General features: G+C 40.8%; 1 protein-coding gene across 8 annotated transcripts in view; it reads left to right on the forward strand.

Moving 5' to 3' along the window:
* The first annotated feature begins 2,111 nt into the window (after positions 1–2,111).
* Positions 2,112–16,842, forward strand: part of LOC148431490 (uncharacterized) — a 38,389-nt gene continuing 23,658 nt past the window's right edge. For 5 of the 8 annotated variants that reach the window (XR_015877090.1, XR_015877092.1, XR_015877091.1 and 2 more), the window contains exon 1: positions 2,112–2,367. Coding sequence is in view for 1 of the 8 variants with exons in the window: in XM_088465995.1 (XP_088322121.1) it covers positions 2,133–2,367 (235 nt within the window). In the remaining 7 variants the exon portion in view is untranslated. Of the gene's footprint in view, positions 2,368–2,486; positions 2,709–16,842 lie in introns of those variants that run through there. The other 3 variants (XR_015877088.1, XM_088465991.1, XM_088465992.1) reach the window with 2 other exon arrangements.

The following is a 16,842-nucleotide window of genomic DNA, read 5'->3' on the forward strand; positions in this document are numbered from 1 at the left end:
TCGTGGCCTTATCAGGGACAAACACTAAATTTTTACCTCCATCCATCACTATTTCACCCTCCTCCTCCTTATCATCTTCTTCATCTGAAGTAGAAAACTTAAACCTGTTTGACAATACCAGGTCGCCATCACTTTGCTTGTTTTTCTTCCTTCTCCTCCTTTTCCTCTGCTCAACTAGCGTGAATGGAGCCACCACTCTGCTCGGGCCTAATTTGCTGACCTCATTAGATGCCTGACCACCTACCGCAGGGCTATTCACAGGTCTAACCGGCTCCTGCTCCACCTCCAACTCACTCTCACTCCTCCCGCCATTCCTTTCTACCGCTGTCTCAAATCCAGCATCCTCCCCACTCACTTGCCCAGTCACCAGCTCTTCACCTACTGCCTCCTCTGACTCAACTCTCATCTGCACACCTACCCCCACCCCTGCATTGTGGGAGGCTGATGGGCAACGGCTGTATGGGTGGCCAACCATCCCGCACAGATTACACCTCACCCTATTGCATTCTTTAGAGCTATGCCCCGACTCGCTACATAGTGCACACTTCACAACTGAACAGTCGTTCGAGAAGTGCCGAAAACTTCCGCATTTGTGGCAGACCTGGGGCTGACCGGGATAGAACACCTGGATTCTATCCCGGCCAATGAAAGCAGCAGAAGGAATATGCCTTGTTTCTATTCCTACCTGCTGCAGTCGAACAAATGCTGCATAGGCCCCCCCCCATACTCCCTTCGTATGGTCAAATTTTTCTAGACCAGAGGACAATATCAGACAGTGCCTTGAGAGCCAGAACAATATGTCCGCCTCTGGCAAGGATTCATTACGTACCAGAATCTTAATCTTCACACGATCCTGGCGTGACACCATCAGTGACTTAAATTTACAAAATGGGTGCTCTTTTTTCTTGCTTTCCCATTTTGTACTAAACGCCTGCAGCCCTCTTAATGTCATAAAGCTTACGTCATAGTCCGGGGTCCTCACCGGGTGAATGCAGGCGAACAAATCACCCGGCGAAAACCCCAGAGAAAATATCATCTCTAAAAAAGTAGCCTTACTCGGAGGCTCACCTTCTCCTATCCATTTTAATTGGACCACATTCCTTCTTTTAATTGCGGCCCCACCACCACCACTAAACACTGGAACCACAGGTGTCCTGCCCGACACCACATTTGCATATGATGTCGGACCCGGCCTGACCTGCTCCTGGGCCCCAGGAACACCAATACCTGGAGCAGAAGGCACTTGCCCTACAGCCACACCATTACTCATAACTGAACCACCTTCGCCAGCACCTGACCCTGTCCTCCTGGCCTGATCTGACATAATCAAATCCACAGCGGCCATGGACCTTGCAGGAACATTGATACCCCCAAATATAGTGTCCACCAAGGTTAAACGCTCCCCACTTAGAACAGATCTGTCCACACTGGGTAGTCCTTGTGCCAAGCTCGACACCTTCCCTGGGCCAGAAACAGCCTTGTCACCCAGTCTTTTAGCACTTCGGTCTCGACATTCTGCCTCCTCAGCAGCCGCCACCATCAGAGACTCCGAACTATTCTCCACCTCTTTACCTGTGGAAACTGGACCGCTCGCAGGGCTTTTAACTTTACTGCGGACCACATCAAGATGGCTGCCGCTACATTTGACAGACACCGACAGTTTAAGGCTTTTCCCACCGGCCTGCTCTCCAACAAGATGGCCTCCGCCAGATGACAGCTCATCACACTCCTGCACCCCTTTGGCCAGATCTCCCATCGCATCCACGGGAACAGAGCCGGAGCCCATCACCGCAGGTATGTGGGATAGATCAGCCTCCGTGCGCTCCCCGCCGGCCCGCGCCGGCCCTACCTCCGCAACCTTCGGGTCCAGGACCTGGGCAGATAGACCGCCGGGATCCGTGACAGCTGTCACAGCAGCGGCGTCAGCGGCTGCCATGGTTACCGCCACGCCCCCGGCTCCGTCAGTGCCCGTCACCGTCCCCAGGAGAGACGCCTCCCCCTGCCTATTGGACGCAGCCACCGTTACCATCAGCCCTGATCCTCTGGCCGCCTCCCCGCCGGGCGCCGTCATGGGACCCGCTAGCAAATCAGCGCTGCCCTCCGTCTCCATAACGCCGCCGCTAGCATCCACGATGTACGGACTGGGCGCCGCCATCTTGCCTCCCGCGATCTCAGCATCTCCGTCCTCAGCCGCTGCTGCCGCACACCCGCTGCCCGCATCCTTTACATCTTCCGGACACGATGGGACTACAGCCACACCAACGGGGTTCTCTAAGGCCACACCAACGGGGTTCCCTACGGCCACACCACCGGGAGTTCCTACGGCCACGCCACCGGGAGGACATACAGCCACACCAGCTGAAAAAGGTAGGGAAGCCTTCTCAGCCTCTTTTAATGATATTATCCTGGCTCTTATTCTCTGCACTTTTTCTTCCAGCTCCACCATTTCCTTTTTAAGCATGGATTTTTGCCAAGTGGGGCAGGAATTTCTTTTGACCCGTTTTGCAGAGATCCATGCCTGTGCCCTCCTAGACTCTCTCCTTAGTTCAGCCATATCCAGGCCGGCAAACTCGTCCTCAGACTCCACAGCCTCACCGCCATCTTCATCATCAGTAAAGTCTGACAACTGCTCCGACTCATCGCCAGACATCCCCTCCATCAGGTCCTGGGCGTCCGGGCAGAGAAGCCCCTCCTCACCCTCCAGGCTGGTAAGCACCACCGCGCTCCCCTGAGTTACTCCACTCAGGGGACCAGATCCCGAGGGTTTGGGGCCCTCTCCAGGTTCCTCCACCTGGATAGCCCGGCTGGGCTCACTGCCGACCTCGCTGGGGGTGAGCTGGGTAAGCAGCACCACAGCTCGCTTTAGGCCTAACTCATCAGGCCCTCCACCAGGCCCAGAAGCCTGGGGGCCACCTCCAACATCCTCCGGAGAGGACTCCATCCCTCCTGGGGAGGGGAACGAAATAGAGTCCCTGGCTTCACAGATCTTCCACAAGGCCTAAGAGCAAAAAATACACGTCCTGCTCCTAGGGCTTCAATCACATTCTGTGAAACTTTGAGCTGTGTGTGTTTGCTACAAGAGGAGATATCACAAAGAATGCGCTTTTGTTGTTTTCATTGGTTTCACTGCATTTTGGCCTAAAACGAGCATTTGCTGTTTTCTCTTCAATGCAACATGGTACAAAAACCATTTCACATCACATATGTGGGTCTTGGTCTTCAACACATTCTGTGAAATTTTGAGCTGTCTGTGTTTGCTACAAGAGGAGATATAACAAATATGCGCTTTTGCTGTTTCCATTGGTTTGAATGCATTTTGGCCTAAAACGAGCATTTGCTGTTTTCTCTTAAATGCAACATGGTACAAAAACCATTTCACGTCACATTTGTGGGTCTTGGTCTTCAACACATTCTGTGAAATTTTGAGCTGTCTGTGCTTGCTACAAGAGGAGATATCACAAAGTATGCACTTTTGTTGTTTCCATAGGTTTCCGAGCATTTTGGCCTAAAATGAGCTTTTAATGTTTTCTCTTAAACACAACAAGGGAGAAAAACCATTTCACATCACATTGGTGGGTCTTGGTCTTCAACACATTCTGTGAAATGTTGAGCTGTCAGTGTTTGCTACAAGAGTAGATATCACAAAGTATGCGCTTTGTTGTTTCCATTGGTTTCAAAGCATTTTGGCCTAAAACGAGCATTTGCAGCTTTCTCTTTAAGGCAATGTGGGAGAAAAACCATTTCACATCACATTTGTGGGTCTTGGTCTTCAACACATTCTGTGAAATTTTGAGCTGTCTGTGTTTGCTACAAGAGGAGATATCACAAAGTATGAGCTTTTGTTGTTTCAATTGGTTTCAATGCATTTTGGCCTAAAACGAGCATTTGCTGTTTTCTCTTAAACGCAACATGGGAGAAAAACCATTTCACATCACATTGGTGGGTATTGGTCTTCAACACATTCTGTGAAATTTTGACCTGTCTGTGTTTGCTACAAGAGGATATATCAAAGTATGCGCTTTTGCTGTTTCCATTGGTTTCAATGCATTTTGGCCTAAAACGAGCATTTGCTGTTTTCTCATAAACACAACATGGGAGACCATCATTTCACAAAACATTTGTGGGTCTTGGTCTTCAACACATTCTGTGAAATTTTGACCTGTCTGTGTTTGCTACAAGAGGAGATATCACAAAGCATGCGTTTTTTTTGTTAACATTGGTTTCAATGCATTTTGGCCTAAAACAAGCATTTGCTGTTTTCTCTTTAAGGCAATGTGGGAGAAAAACCATTTCACATCACATTTGTGGGTATTGGTCTTCAACACATTCTGTGAAATTTTGAGCTGTCTGTGTTTGCTACAAGAGGAGATATCACAAAGTATGCACTTTTGTTGTATCCATAGGTTTCCGAGCATTTTGGCCTAAAATGAGCATTTGCTGTTTTCTCTTAAACGCAATGTGGGAGAAAAAGCATTTCACATCACATTGGTGGGTCTTGGTCTTCAACACATTCTGTGAAATGTTGAGCTGTCAGTGTTTGCTACAAGAGATGATATCACAAAGTATGCGCTTTTGTTGTTTCCATTGGTTTCAATGCATTTTGGCCTAAAACAAGCATATGGTGTTTTCTCTTAAATGCAACATGGGAGAAAAACAATTTCACATAACATTTATGGGTCTTGGTCTTCAACACATCCAGTGAAATTTTGAGCTGTCTGTGTTTGCTACAAGAGCAGATAACACAAAGTATGCGCTTTTGTGTTTCCATTGCTTTCAATGCATTTTGGCCTAAAAAGAGCATTTGCTGTTTTCTCTTAAACGCAACATGGGAGAAAAACCATTTCACATCACATTTGTGGGTCTTGGTCTTCAACACATTCTGTGAAATGTTGAGCTGTCTTTTTGCTTTAAGAGGAGATATCACAAAGTATGCACTTTTGTTGTTTCCATAGGTTTCCGAGCATTTTGGCCTAAAATGAGCATTTGCTGTTTTCTATTAATCTCAATGTGGGAGAAAAACCATTTCACATCACATTTCTGGGTCTTGGTCTTCAACACATTCTCGGAAATTTTTAACTGTCTGTGTTTGCTACAAGAGGAGATATCACAAAGTATGCGCTTTTGTTGTTTCCATTGGTTTCAATGCATTTTGGCCTAAAATGAGCTTTTGATGTTTTCTCTTAAACACAACAAGGGAGAAAAACCATTTCACATCACATTTGTGGGTCTTGGTCTTCAACACATTCTGTGAAATTTTGAGCTGTCTGTGTTTGCTACAAGAGGAGATATCACAAAGTATGAGCTTTTGTTGTTTCAATGCATTTTGGCCTAAAACGAGCATTTGCTGTTTTCTCTTAAACGCAACATGGGAGAAAAACCATTTTACATCACATTTGTGGGTCTTGGTCTTCAACACATTCTGTGAAATTTTGAGCTGTCTTTTTGATATAAGAGGAGATATCACAAAGTATGCGCTTTTGTTGTTTCCATTGGTTTCAATGTATTTTGGCCTAAAACGAGCATTTGCTGTTTTCTCTTAAACGCAACATGGGAGAAAAACCATTTTACATCACATTTGTGGGTCTTGGTCTTCAACACATTCTGTGAAATTTTGAGCTGTCTTTTTGATATAAGAGGAGATATCACAAACTATGCGCTTTTGTTGTTTTCATTGGTTTGAATGCATTTTGGCCCAAAACGAGCATTTGCTGTTTTCTCTTAAATCCAACATGGTAGAAAAACCATTTCACATCACATTGTGGGTCTTAGCTCAAAATTTCACAGAATGTGTTGAAGACTGTCTGTGTTTGCTACAAGAGGATATATCACAAAGTATGCGCTTTTGCTGTTTCCATTGGTTTCAATGCATTATGGCCAAAAACGAGCATTTGCAGCTTTCTTTTAAACGCAACATGGGAGAAAAACCATTTCACATCACATTTGTGGGTCTTGGTCTTCAACACATTCTCGGAAATTTTGAGCTGTCTGTGTTTGCTACAAGAGCAGATATCACAAAGTATGCACTTTTGTTGTTTCCATAGGTTTCCGAGCATTTTGGCCTAAAATGAGCATTTGCTGTTTTCTATTAATCGCAATGTGGGAGAAAAACCATTTCACATCACATTTCTGGGTCTTGGTCTTCAACACATTCTCGGAAATTTTGAGCTGTCTGTGTTTGCTACAAGAGGAAATATCACAAAGTATGTGCTTCTGTTGTTTTCATTGGTTTCAATGCATTTGGGCCTAAAACGAGCATTTGCTGTTTTCTCTTAAACGCAACATGGGAGAAAAACCATTTCAATTCACATTTCTGGGTCTTGATCTTCAACACATTCTGGGAAATTTTGAGCTGTCTGTGTTTGCTACAAGAGGAGCTATCACAAAGTATGCACTTTTGTTGTTTCCATTGGTTTCAATGCATTTTGGCCTAAAACGAGCATTTGCTGTTTTCTCATAAACACAACATGGGAGACCATCATTTCACAAAACATTTGTGGGTCTTGGTCTTCAACACATTCTGTGAAATGTTGAGCTGTCTGTGTTTGCTACAAAAGGAGATATCACAAAGGATGCACTTTTGTTGTTTCCATAGGTTTCCGAGCATTTTGGCCTAAAATGAGCATTTGCTGTTTTCTATTAATCGCAATGTGGGAGAAAAACCATTTCACATCACATTTATGGGTCTTGGTCTTCAACACATTCTGTGAAATTTTGATCTGTCTGTGTTTGCTACAAAAGGAGATATCACAAAGTATGCACTTTTGTTGTTTCCATTGGTTTCAATGCATTTTGGCCTAAAACGAGCATTTGGTGTTTTCTCTTAAACGCAACATGGGAGAAAAACCATTTCACATCATATTTGTGGGTCTTGGCATTCAACACATTCTGTGAAATTTTGAGCTGTCTGTGTTTGCTACAAGAGGAGATTTCTCAAAGTATGCGCTTTTGTTGTTTCCATTGGTTCAAAGCATTTTGGCTAAAATGAGTATTTGCTGTTTTCTCTTAAACGCAACATGGGAGAAAAACCGTTTCACATCACATTTGTGGGTCTTGGTCTTCAACACATTCTGTGAAACTTTGAGCTGTCTGTGTTTGCTACAAGAGGAGATATCACAAATATGCGCTTTTGCTGTTTCCATTGGTTTCAATGCATTTTGGCCAAAAACGAGCATTTGCTGTTTTCTCTTAAATGCAACATGTTAGAAAAACCATTTCACGTCACATTTGTGGGTCTTGGTCTTCAACACATTCTGTGAAACTTTGAGCTGTGTGTGTTTGCTACAAGAGGAGATATTACAAACTATGCGCTTTTGTTGTTTTCATTGGTTTGAATGCATTTTGGCCTAAAACGAGCATTTGCTGTTTTCTCTTAAATCCAACATGGTAGAAAAACCATTTCACATCACATTTGTGGGTCTTGGTCTGAAACTCATTCTGTGAAATTTTGAGCTGTCTGTGTTTGCTACAAGAGGAGATATCACAAAGTATGCACTTTTGTTGATTCCATAGGTTTCCGAGCATTTTGGCCTAAAACGAGCATTTGGTGTTTTCTCTTAAACGCAACATGGGAGAAAAACCATTTCACATCATATTTGTGGGTCTTGGCATTCAACACATTCTGTGAAATTTTGAGCTGTCTGTGTTTGCTACAAGAGGAGATATCACAAAGTATGCGCTTTTGTTGTTTCCATTGGTTTCAATGCATTTTGGCCTAAAACGAGCATTTGCTGTTTTCTCTTAAATGCAACGTGGGAGAAAAACCATTTCACATCACTTTTGTGGGTCTTGTTCTTCAACACTTTCTGTGAAATTTTGAGCTGTCTGTGTTTGCTACAAGAGGAGATTTCTCAAAGTATGCGCTTTTGTTGTTTCCATTGGTTCAAAGCATTTTGGCTAAAATGAGTATTTGCTGTTTTCTCTTAAACGCAACATGGGAGAAAAACCATTTCACATAACATTTGTGGGTCTTGGTCTTCAACACATTCTGTGAAATTTTGAGCTGTGTGTGTTTGCTACAAGAGGAGATATAACAAAGTATGCGCTTTTGTTGTTTTCATTGGTTTCAATGCATTTTGGCCTAAAACGAGCATTTGCTGTTTTCTCTTAAATGCAACATGTTAGAAAAACCATTTCACATCACATTTGAGGGTCTTGGTCTTCAAAACATTCTGTGAAACTTTGAGCTGTCTGTGTTTGCTACAAGAGGATATATCACAAAGTATGCGCTTTTGCTGTTTCCATTGGTTTCAATGCATTTTGGCCTAAAACGAGCATTTGCTGTTTTCTCTTAAATGCAATGTGGGAGAAAAACCATTTCACATCACATTTGTGGGTCTTGGTCTGAAACACATTCTGTGAAATTTTGAGCTGTCTGTGTTTGCTACAAGAGGAGATATCACAAAGCATGCGTTTTTTTTGTTTCCATTGGTTTCAATGCATTTTGGCCTAAAACGAGCATTTGCTGTTTTCTCTTTAAGGCAATGTGGGAGAAAAACCATTTCACATCACATTTGTGGGTCTTTGTCTTCAACACATTCTGTGAAATTTTGAGCTGTCTGTGTTTGCTACAAGAGGAGATATCACAAAGTATGAGCTTTTGTTGTTTCAATTGGTTTCAATGCATTTTGGCCTAAAACGAGCATTTGCTGTTTTCTCTTAAACGCAACATGGGAGTTAAACCATTTCACATCACATTGGTGGGTCTTGGTCTTCAACACTTTCTGTGAAACTTTGAGCTGTGTGTGTTTGCTACAAGAGTAGATATCACAAAGTATGCGCTTTGCTGTTTCCATTGGTTTCAATGCATTATGGCCAAAAACGAGCATTTGCTGTTTTCTCTTAAATGCAACATGTTAGAAAAACCATTTCACGTCACATTTGTGGGTCTTGGTCTTCAACACATTCTGTGAAACTTTGAGCTGTCTGTGTTTGCTACAAGAGGAGATATCACAAACTATGTGCTTTTGTTGTTTTCATTGGTTTGAATGCATTTTGGCCAAAAACGAGCATTTGCTGTTTTCTCTTAAATGCAACATGTTAGAAAAACCATTTCACGTCACATTTGTGGGTCTTGGTCTTCAACACATTCTGTGAAACTTTGAGCTGTCTGTGTTTGCTACAAGAGGAGATATCACAAACTATGTGCTTCTGTTGTTTTCTTTGGTTTCATTGCATTTGGGCCAAAAACGAGCATTTGCTGTTTTCTCTTAAACGCAACATGGGAGACCGTCATTTCACATAACATTTGTGGGTCTTGGTCTTCAACACATTCTGTGAAATTTTGAGCTGTCTTTTTGCTATAAGAGGAGATATCACAAAGTATGCGCTTTTGTTGTTTCCATTGGTTTCCACGCATTTTGGCATAAAACGAGCATTTGCTGTTTTCTCTTAAATGCAACGTGGGATAAAAACCATTTCACATCACATTTGTGGGTCTTGGTCTTCAACACATTCTTTGAAATTTTGAGCTGTCTGTGTTTGCTACAAGAGGAAATATCACAAAGTATGTGCTTCTGTTGTTTTCATTGGTTTCAATGCATTTGGGCCAAAAACGAGCATTTGCTGTTTTCTCTTAAACGCAACATGGGAGAAAAACCATTTCAATTCACATTTCTGGGTCTTGATCTTCAACACATTCTGGGAAATTTTGAGCTGTCTGTGTTTGCTACAAGAGGAGCTATCACAAAGTATGCACTTTTGTTGTTTCCATTGGTTTCAATGCATTTTGGCCAAAAACGAGCATTTGCTGTTTTCTCATAAACACAACATGGGAGACCATCATTTCACAAAACATTTGTGGGTCTTGGTCTTCAACACATTCTGTGAAATTTTGAGCTGTCTGTGTTTGCTACAAGAGGAGATATCACAATGTATGCGCTTTTGTTGTTTCAATAGGTTTCCGAGCATTTTGGCCTAAAATGAGCATTTGCTGTTTTCTATTAATCGCAATGTGGGAGAAAAACCATTTCACATCACATTTATGGGTCTTGGTCTTCAACACATTCTCGGAAATTTTGAGCTGTCTGTGTTTGCTACAAGAGGAGCTATCACAAAGTATGCGCTTTGTTGTTTCCATTGGTTTCCACGCAATTTGGCCTAAAACGAGCATTTGCTGTTTTCTCTTAAATGCAACATGGGAGAAAAACCATTTCACATCACATTTGTTGGTCTTGGTCTTCAACACATTCTGTGAAATTTTGAGCTGTCTGTGTTTGCTACAAGAGGAGATATCACAAAGTATGTGCTTTTGTTGTTTCCATTGGTTTCAATGCATTTTGGCCTAAAACGAGCATTTGCTGTTTTCTATTAAACGCAACATGGGAGAAAAAACATTTCACATAACATTTGTGGGTCTTTGTCTTCAACACATTCTGTGAAATTTTAAGCTGTCTGTGTTTGCTACAAGAGGAGATATCACAAAGTATGCACTTTTGTTGTTTCCATTGGTTTCAAAGCATTTTGGCCTAAAACGAGCATTTGCTGTTTTCTCTTAAACGGAACATGTGAGAAAAACCATTTCACATCATATTTGGGGGTCTTGGTCTTCAACACATTCTGTGAAATTTTGAGCTGCCTGTGTTTGCTACAAGAGGAGATATCACAAAGTATGCGCTTTTGTTGTTTCCATTGGTTTCAATGCATTTTGGCCTAAAATGAGCTTTTGATGTTTTCTCTTAAACACAACAAGGGAGAAAAACCATTTCACATCACATTTGTTGGTCTTGGTCTTAAACACATTCTGTGAAATTTTGATCTGTCTGTGTTTGCTACAAGAGGAGATATCACAAAGTATGCACTTTTGTTGTTTCCTTAGGTTTCCGAGCATTTTGGCCTAAAATGAGCATTTGCTGTTTTCTATTAATCGCAATGTGGGAGAAAAACCATTTCACATCACATTTATGGGTCTTGGTCTGAAACACATTCTCGGAAATTTTGAGCTGTCTGTGTTTGCTACAAGAGGAGATATCACAAAGTATGTGCTTCTGTTGTTTTCATTGGTTTCAATGCATTTGGGCCAAAAACGAGCATTTGCTGTTTTCTCTTAAATGCAACATGGGAGAAAAACCATTTCACATCACATTTCTGGGTCTTTGTCTTCAACACATTCTGGGAAATTTTGAGCTGTCTGTGTTTGCTACAAGAGGAGCTATCACAAAGTATGCGCTTTTGTTGTTTCCATTGGTTTCAATGCATTTTGGCCTGAAACGATCATTTGCTGTTTTCTCATAAACACAACATGGGAGACCATCATTTCACAAAACATTTGTGGGTCTTGGTCTTCAACACATTCTGTGAAATGTTGAGCTGTCCGTGTTTACTACAAGAGATGATATCACAAAGTATGCGCTTTTGTTGTTTCCATTGGTTTCAATGCATTTTGGCCTAAAACAAGCATTTGGTGTTTTCTCTTAAATGCAACATGGGAGAAAAACCATTTCACATAACATTTGTGGGTCTTGGTCTTCAACACATTCTGTGAAATTTTGAGCTGTCTGTGTTTGCTACAAGAGGAGATATCACAAAGTATGCGCTTTTGTTGTTTCCATTGGTTTCCACACATTTTGGCCTAAAACGAGCATTTGCTGTTTTCTCTTAAACGCAACGTGGGAGAAAAACCATTTCACATCACATTTGTGGGTCTTGGTCTTCAACACATTCTGTGAAATTTTGAGCTGTCTGTGTTTGCTACAAGAGGAGATATCACAAAGTATGAGCTTTTGTTGTTTCAATTGGTTTCAATGCATTTTGGCCTAAAACGAGCATTTGCTGTTTTCTCTTAAACGCAACATGGGAGAAAAACCATTTCATATCACATTTGGGGGTCTTGGTCTTCCACACATTCTGTGAAAATTTGAGCTGTCTGTGTTTGCTACAAGAGGAGATATAACAAAGTATGCGCTTTTGTTTTTTTCATTGGTTTCAATGCATTTTGGCCTAAAACGAGCATTTGCTGTTTTCTCTTAAATGCAACATGGTAGAAAAACCATTTCACATCACATATGTGGGTCTTGGTCTTCAACACATTCTGTGAAATTTTGAGCTGTCTGTGTTTGTTACAAGAGGAGATATCACAAATATGCCCTTTTGCTGTTTCCATTGGTTTCAATGCATTTTGGCCTAAAACGAGCATTTGCTGTTTTCTCTTAAATGCAACATGTTAGAAAAACCATTTCACATCACATTTGAGGGTCTTGGTCTTCAAAACATTCTGTGAAACTTTGAGCTGTCTGTGTTTGCTACAAGAGGAGATATCACAAACTATGCGCTTTTGTTGTTATCATTGGTTTGAATGCATTTTGGCCTAAAACGAGCATTTGCTGTTTTCTCTTAAATCCAACATGGTAGAAAAACCATTTCACATCACATTTGTGGGTCTTGGTCTTCAACACATTCTGTGAAATTTTGAGCTGTCTGTGTTTGCTACAAGAGGATATATCACAAAGTATGCGCTTTTGCTGTTTCCATTGGTTTCAATGCATTTTGGCCTAAAACGAGCATTTGCTGTTTTCTCTTAAATGCAATGTGGGAGAAAAACCATTTCACATCACATTTGTGGGTCTTGGTCTGAAACACATTCTGTGAAATTTTGAGCTGTCTGTGTTTGCTACAAGAGGAGATATCACAAAGCATGCGTTTTTTTTGTTTCCATTGGTTTCAATGCATTTTGGCCTAAAACGAGCATTTGCTGTTTTCTCTTTTAACGCAACTTGGGAGAAAAACCATTTCACATCACTTTTGTGGGTCTTGTTCTTCAACACATTCTGTGATATTTTGACCTGTCTGTGTTTGCTACAAGAGTAGATTTCACAAAGTATGCGCTTTTGTTGTTTCCATTGGTTCAATGCATTTTGGCCTAAAACGAGCATTTGCTGTTTTAACTTAAACGCAACATGGGAGAAAAACCATTTCACATCACATTTGTGGGTCTTGGTCTCCAACACATTCTGTGAAATTTTGAGCTGTCTTTTTGCTTTAAGAGGAGATATCACAAAGTATGCGCTTTTGTTGTTTCCATTGGTTTCCACACATTTTGGCCTAAAACGAGCATTTGCTGTTTTAACTTAAACGCAACGTGGGAGAAAAACCATTTCACATCACATTTGTGGGTCTTGGTCTTCAACACATTCTGTGAAATTTTGAGCTGTCTGTGTTTGCTACAAGAGGAGATATCACAATGTATGCGCTTTTGTTGTTTCAATAGGTTTCCGAGCATTTTGGCCTAAAATGAGCATTTGCTGTTTTCTATTAATCGCAATGTGGGAGAAAAACCATTTCACATCACATTTATGGGTCTTGGTCTTCAACACATTCTCGGAAATTTTGAGCTGTCTGTGTTTGCTACAAGAGGAGCTATCACAAAGTATGCGCTTTGTTGTTTCCATTGGTTTCCACGCAATTTGGCCTAAAACGAGCATTTGCTGTTTTCTCTTAAATGCAACATGGGAGAAAAACCATTTCACATCACATTTGTTGGTCTTGGTCTTCAACACATTCTGTGAAATTTTGAGCTGTCTGTGTTTGCTACAAGAGGAGATATCACAAAGTATGTGCTTTTGTTGTTTCCATTGGTTTCAATGCATTTTGGCCTAAAACGAGCATTTGCTGTTTTCTATTAAACGCAACATGGGAGAAAAACCATTTCACATCACATTTGTGGGTCTTTGTCTTCAACACATTCTGTGAAATTTTAAGCTGTCTGTGTTTGCTACAAGAGGAGATATCACAAAGTATGCTCTTTTGTTGTTTCCATTGGTTTCAAAGCATTTTGGCCAAAAACGAGCATTTGCTGTTTTCTCTTAAACGGAACATGTGAGAAAAACCATTTCACATCATATTTGGGGGTCTTGGTCTTCAACACATTCTGTGAAATTTTGAGCTGCCTGTGTTTGCTACAAGAGGAGATATCACAAAGTATGCGCTTTTGTTGTTTCCATTGGTTTCAATGCATTTTGGCCTAAAATGAGCTTTTGATGTTTTCTCTTAAACACAACAAGGGAGAAAAACCATTTCACATCACATTTGTTGGTCTTGGTCTTAAACACATTCTGTGAAATTTTGATCTGTCTGTGTTTGCTACAAGAGGAGATATCACAAAGTATGCACTTTTGTTGTTTCCTTAGGTTTCCGAGCATTTTGGCCTAAAATGAGCATTTGCTGTTTTCTATTAATCGCAATGTGGGAGAAAAACCATTTCACATCACATTTATGGGTCTTGGTCTGAAACACATTCTCGGAAATTTTGAGCTGTCTGTGTTTGCTACAAGAGGAGATATCACAAAGTATGTGCTTCTGTTGTTTTCATTAGTTTCAATGCATTTGGGCCAAAAACGAGCATTTGCTGTTTTCTCTTAAACGCAACATGGGAGAAAAACCATTTCACATCACATTTCTGGGTCTTTGTCTTCAACACATTCTGGGAAATTTTGAGCTGTCTGTGTTTGCTACAAGAGGAGCTATCACAAAGTATGCGCTTTTGTTGTTTCCATTGGTTTCAATGCATTTTGGCCTGAAACGATCATTTGCTGTTTTCTCATAAACACAACATGGGAGACCATCATTTCACAAAACATTTGTGGGTCTTGGTCTTCAACACATTCTGTGAAATGTTGAGCTGTCCGTGTTTACTACAAGAGATGATATCACAAAGTATGCGCTTTTGTTGTTTCCATTGGTTTCAATGCATTATGGCCTAAAACAAGCATTTCCTGTTTTCTCTTAAATGCAACATGGGAGAAAAACCATTTCACATCACATTTGTGGGTCTTGGTCTTCCACACATTCTGTGAAATGTTGAGCTGTCTGTGTTTGCTACAAGAGATGATTTCACAAAGTATGCGCTTTTGTTGTTTTCATTGGTTTCAATGCATTTTGGCCTAAAACGAGCATTTGCTGTTTTCTCTTAAATGCAACATGGTAGAAAAACCATTTCACATCACATATGTGGGTCTTGGTCTTCAACACATTCTGTGAAATTTTGAGCTGTCTGTGTTTGTTACAAGAGGAGATATCACAAATATGCCCTTTTGCTGTTTCCATTGGTTTCAATGCATTTTGGCCTAAAACGAGCATTTGCTGTTTTCTCTTAAATGCAACATGTTAGAAAAACCATTTCACATCACATTTGAGGGTCTTGGTCTTCAAAACATTCTGTGAAACTTTGAGCTGTCTGTGTTTGCTACAAGAGGAGATATCACAAACTATGCGCTTTTGTTGTTTTCATTGGTTTGAATGCATTTTGGCCTAAAACGAGCATTTGCTGTTTTCTCTTAAATCCAACATGGTAGAAAAACCATTTCACATCACATTTGTGGGTCTTGGTCTTCAACACATTCTGTGAAATTTTGAGCTGTCTGTGTTTGCTACAAGAGGATATATCACAAAGTATGCGCTTTTGCTGTTTCCATTGGTTTCAATGCATTTTAGCCTAAAACGAGCATTTGCTGTTTTCTCTTAAATGCAATGTGGGAGAAAAACCATTTCACATCACATTTGTGGGTCTTGGTCTGAAACACATTCTGTGAAATTTTGAGCTGTCTGTGTTTGCTACAAGAGGAGATATCACAAAGCATGCATTTTTTTGTTTCCATTGGTTTCAATGCATTTTGGCCTAAAACGAGCATTTGCTGTTTTCTCTTTAAGGCAATGTGGGAGAAAAACCATTTCACATCACATTTGTGGGTCTTGGTCTTCAACACATTCTGTGAAATTTTGAGCTGTCTGTGTTTGCTACAAGAGGAGATATCACAAAGTATGAGCTTTTGTTGTTTCAATTGGTTTCAATGCATTTTGGCCTAAAACGAGCATTTGCTGTTTTCTCTTAAACGCAACATGGGAGAAAAACCATTTCACATCACATTGGTGGGTCTTGGTCTTCAACACTTTCTGTGAAATGTTGAGCTGTCAGTGTTTGCTACAAGAGTAGATATCACAAAGTATGCGCTTTGTTGTTTCCATTGGTTTCAATGCATTATGGCCAAAAACGAGCATTTGCAGCTTTCTCTTAAACGCAACATGGGAGAAAAACCATTTCACATCACATTTGTGGGTATTGGTCTTCAACACATTCTGTGAAACGTTGAGCTGTGTGTGTTTGCTACAAGAGGAGATATCACAAAGTATGCGCTTTTGTTGTTTTCATTGGTTTCAATGCATTTTGGCTTAAAACGAGCATTTGCTGTTTTCTCTTAAATGCAACATGGTAGAAAAACCATTTCAAATCACATATGTGGGTCTTGGTCTTCAACACATTCTGTGAAATTTTGAGCTGTCTGTGTTTGCTACAAGAGGATATATCACAAAGTATGCGCTTTTGCTGTTTCCATTGGTTTCAATGCATTTTGGCCAAAAACGAGCATTTGCTGTTTTCTCTTAAATGCAACATGTTAGAAAAACCATTTCACATCACATTTGTGGGTCTTGGTCTGAAACACATTCTGTGAAATTTTGAGCTGTCTGTGTTTGCTACAAGAGGAGATATCACAAAGCATGCATTTTTTTGTTTCCATTGGTTTCAATGCATTTTGGCCTAAAACGAGCATTTGCTGTTTTCTCTTTAAAGCAATGTTGGTGAAAAACCATTTCACATCACATTTGTGGGTCTTGGTCTGAAACACATTCTGTGAAATTTTGAGCTGTCTGTGTTTGCTACAAGAGGAGATATCACAAAGTATGCACTTTTGTTGATTCCATAGGTTTCCGAGCATTTTGGCCTAAAATGAGCATTTGTTGTTTTCTATTAAACACAATGTGGGAGAAAAACCATTTCACATCACCTTTATGGGTCTTGGTCTTCAACACATTCTGGGAAATTTTGAGCTGTCTGTGTTTGCTACAAGAGGAGAT

This window comes from Taudactylus pleione, unplaced genomic scaffold (genome assembly GCF_031769625.1).
Source record: "Taudactylus pleione unplaced genomic scaffold, aTauple2 ptg002243l, whole genome shotgun sequence".
NCBI lineage: Eukaryota > Metazoa > Chordata > Amphibia > Anura > Myobatrachidae > Taudactylus > Taudactylus pleione.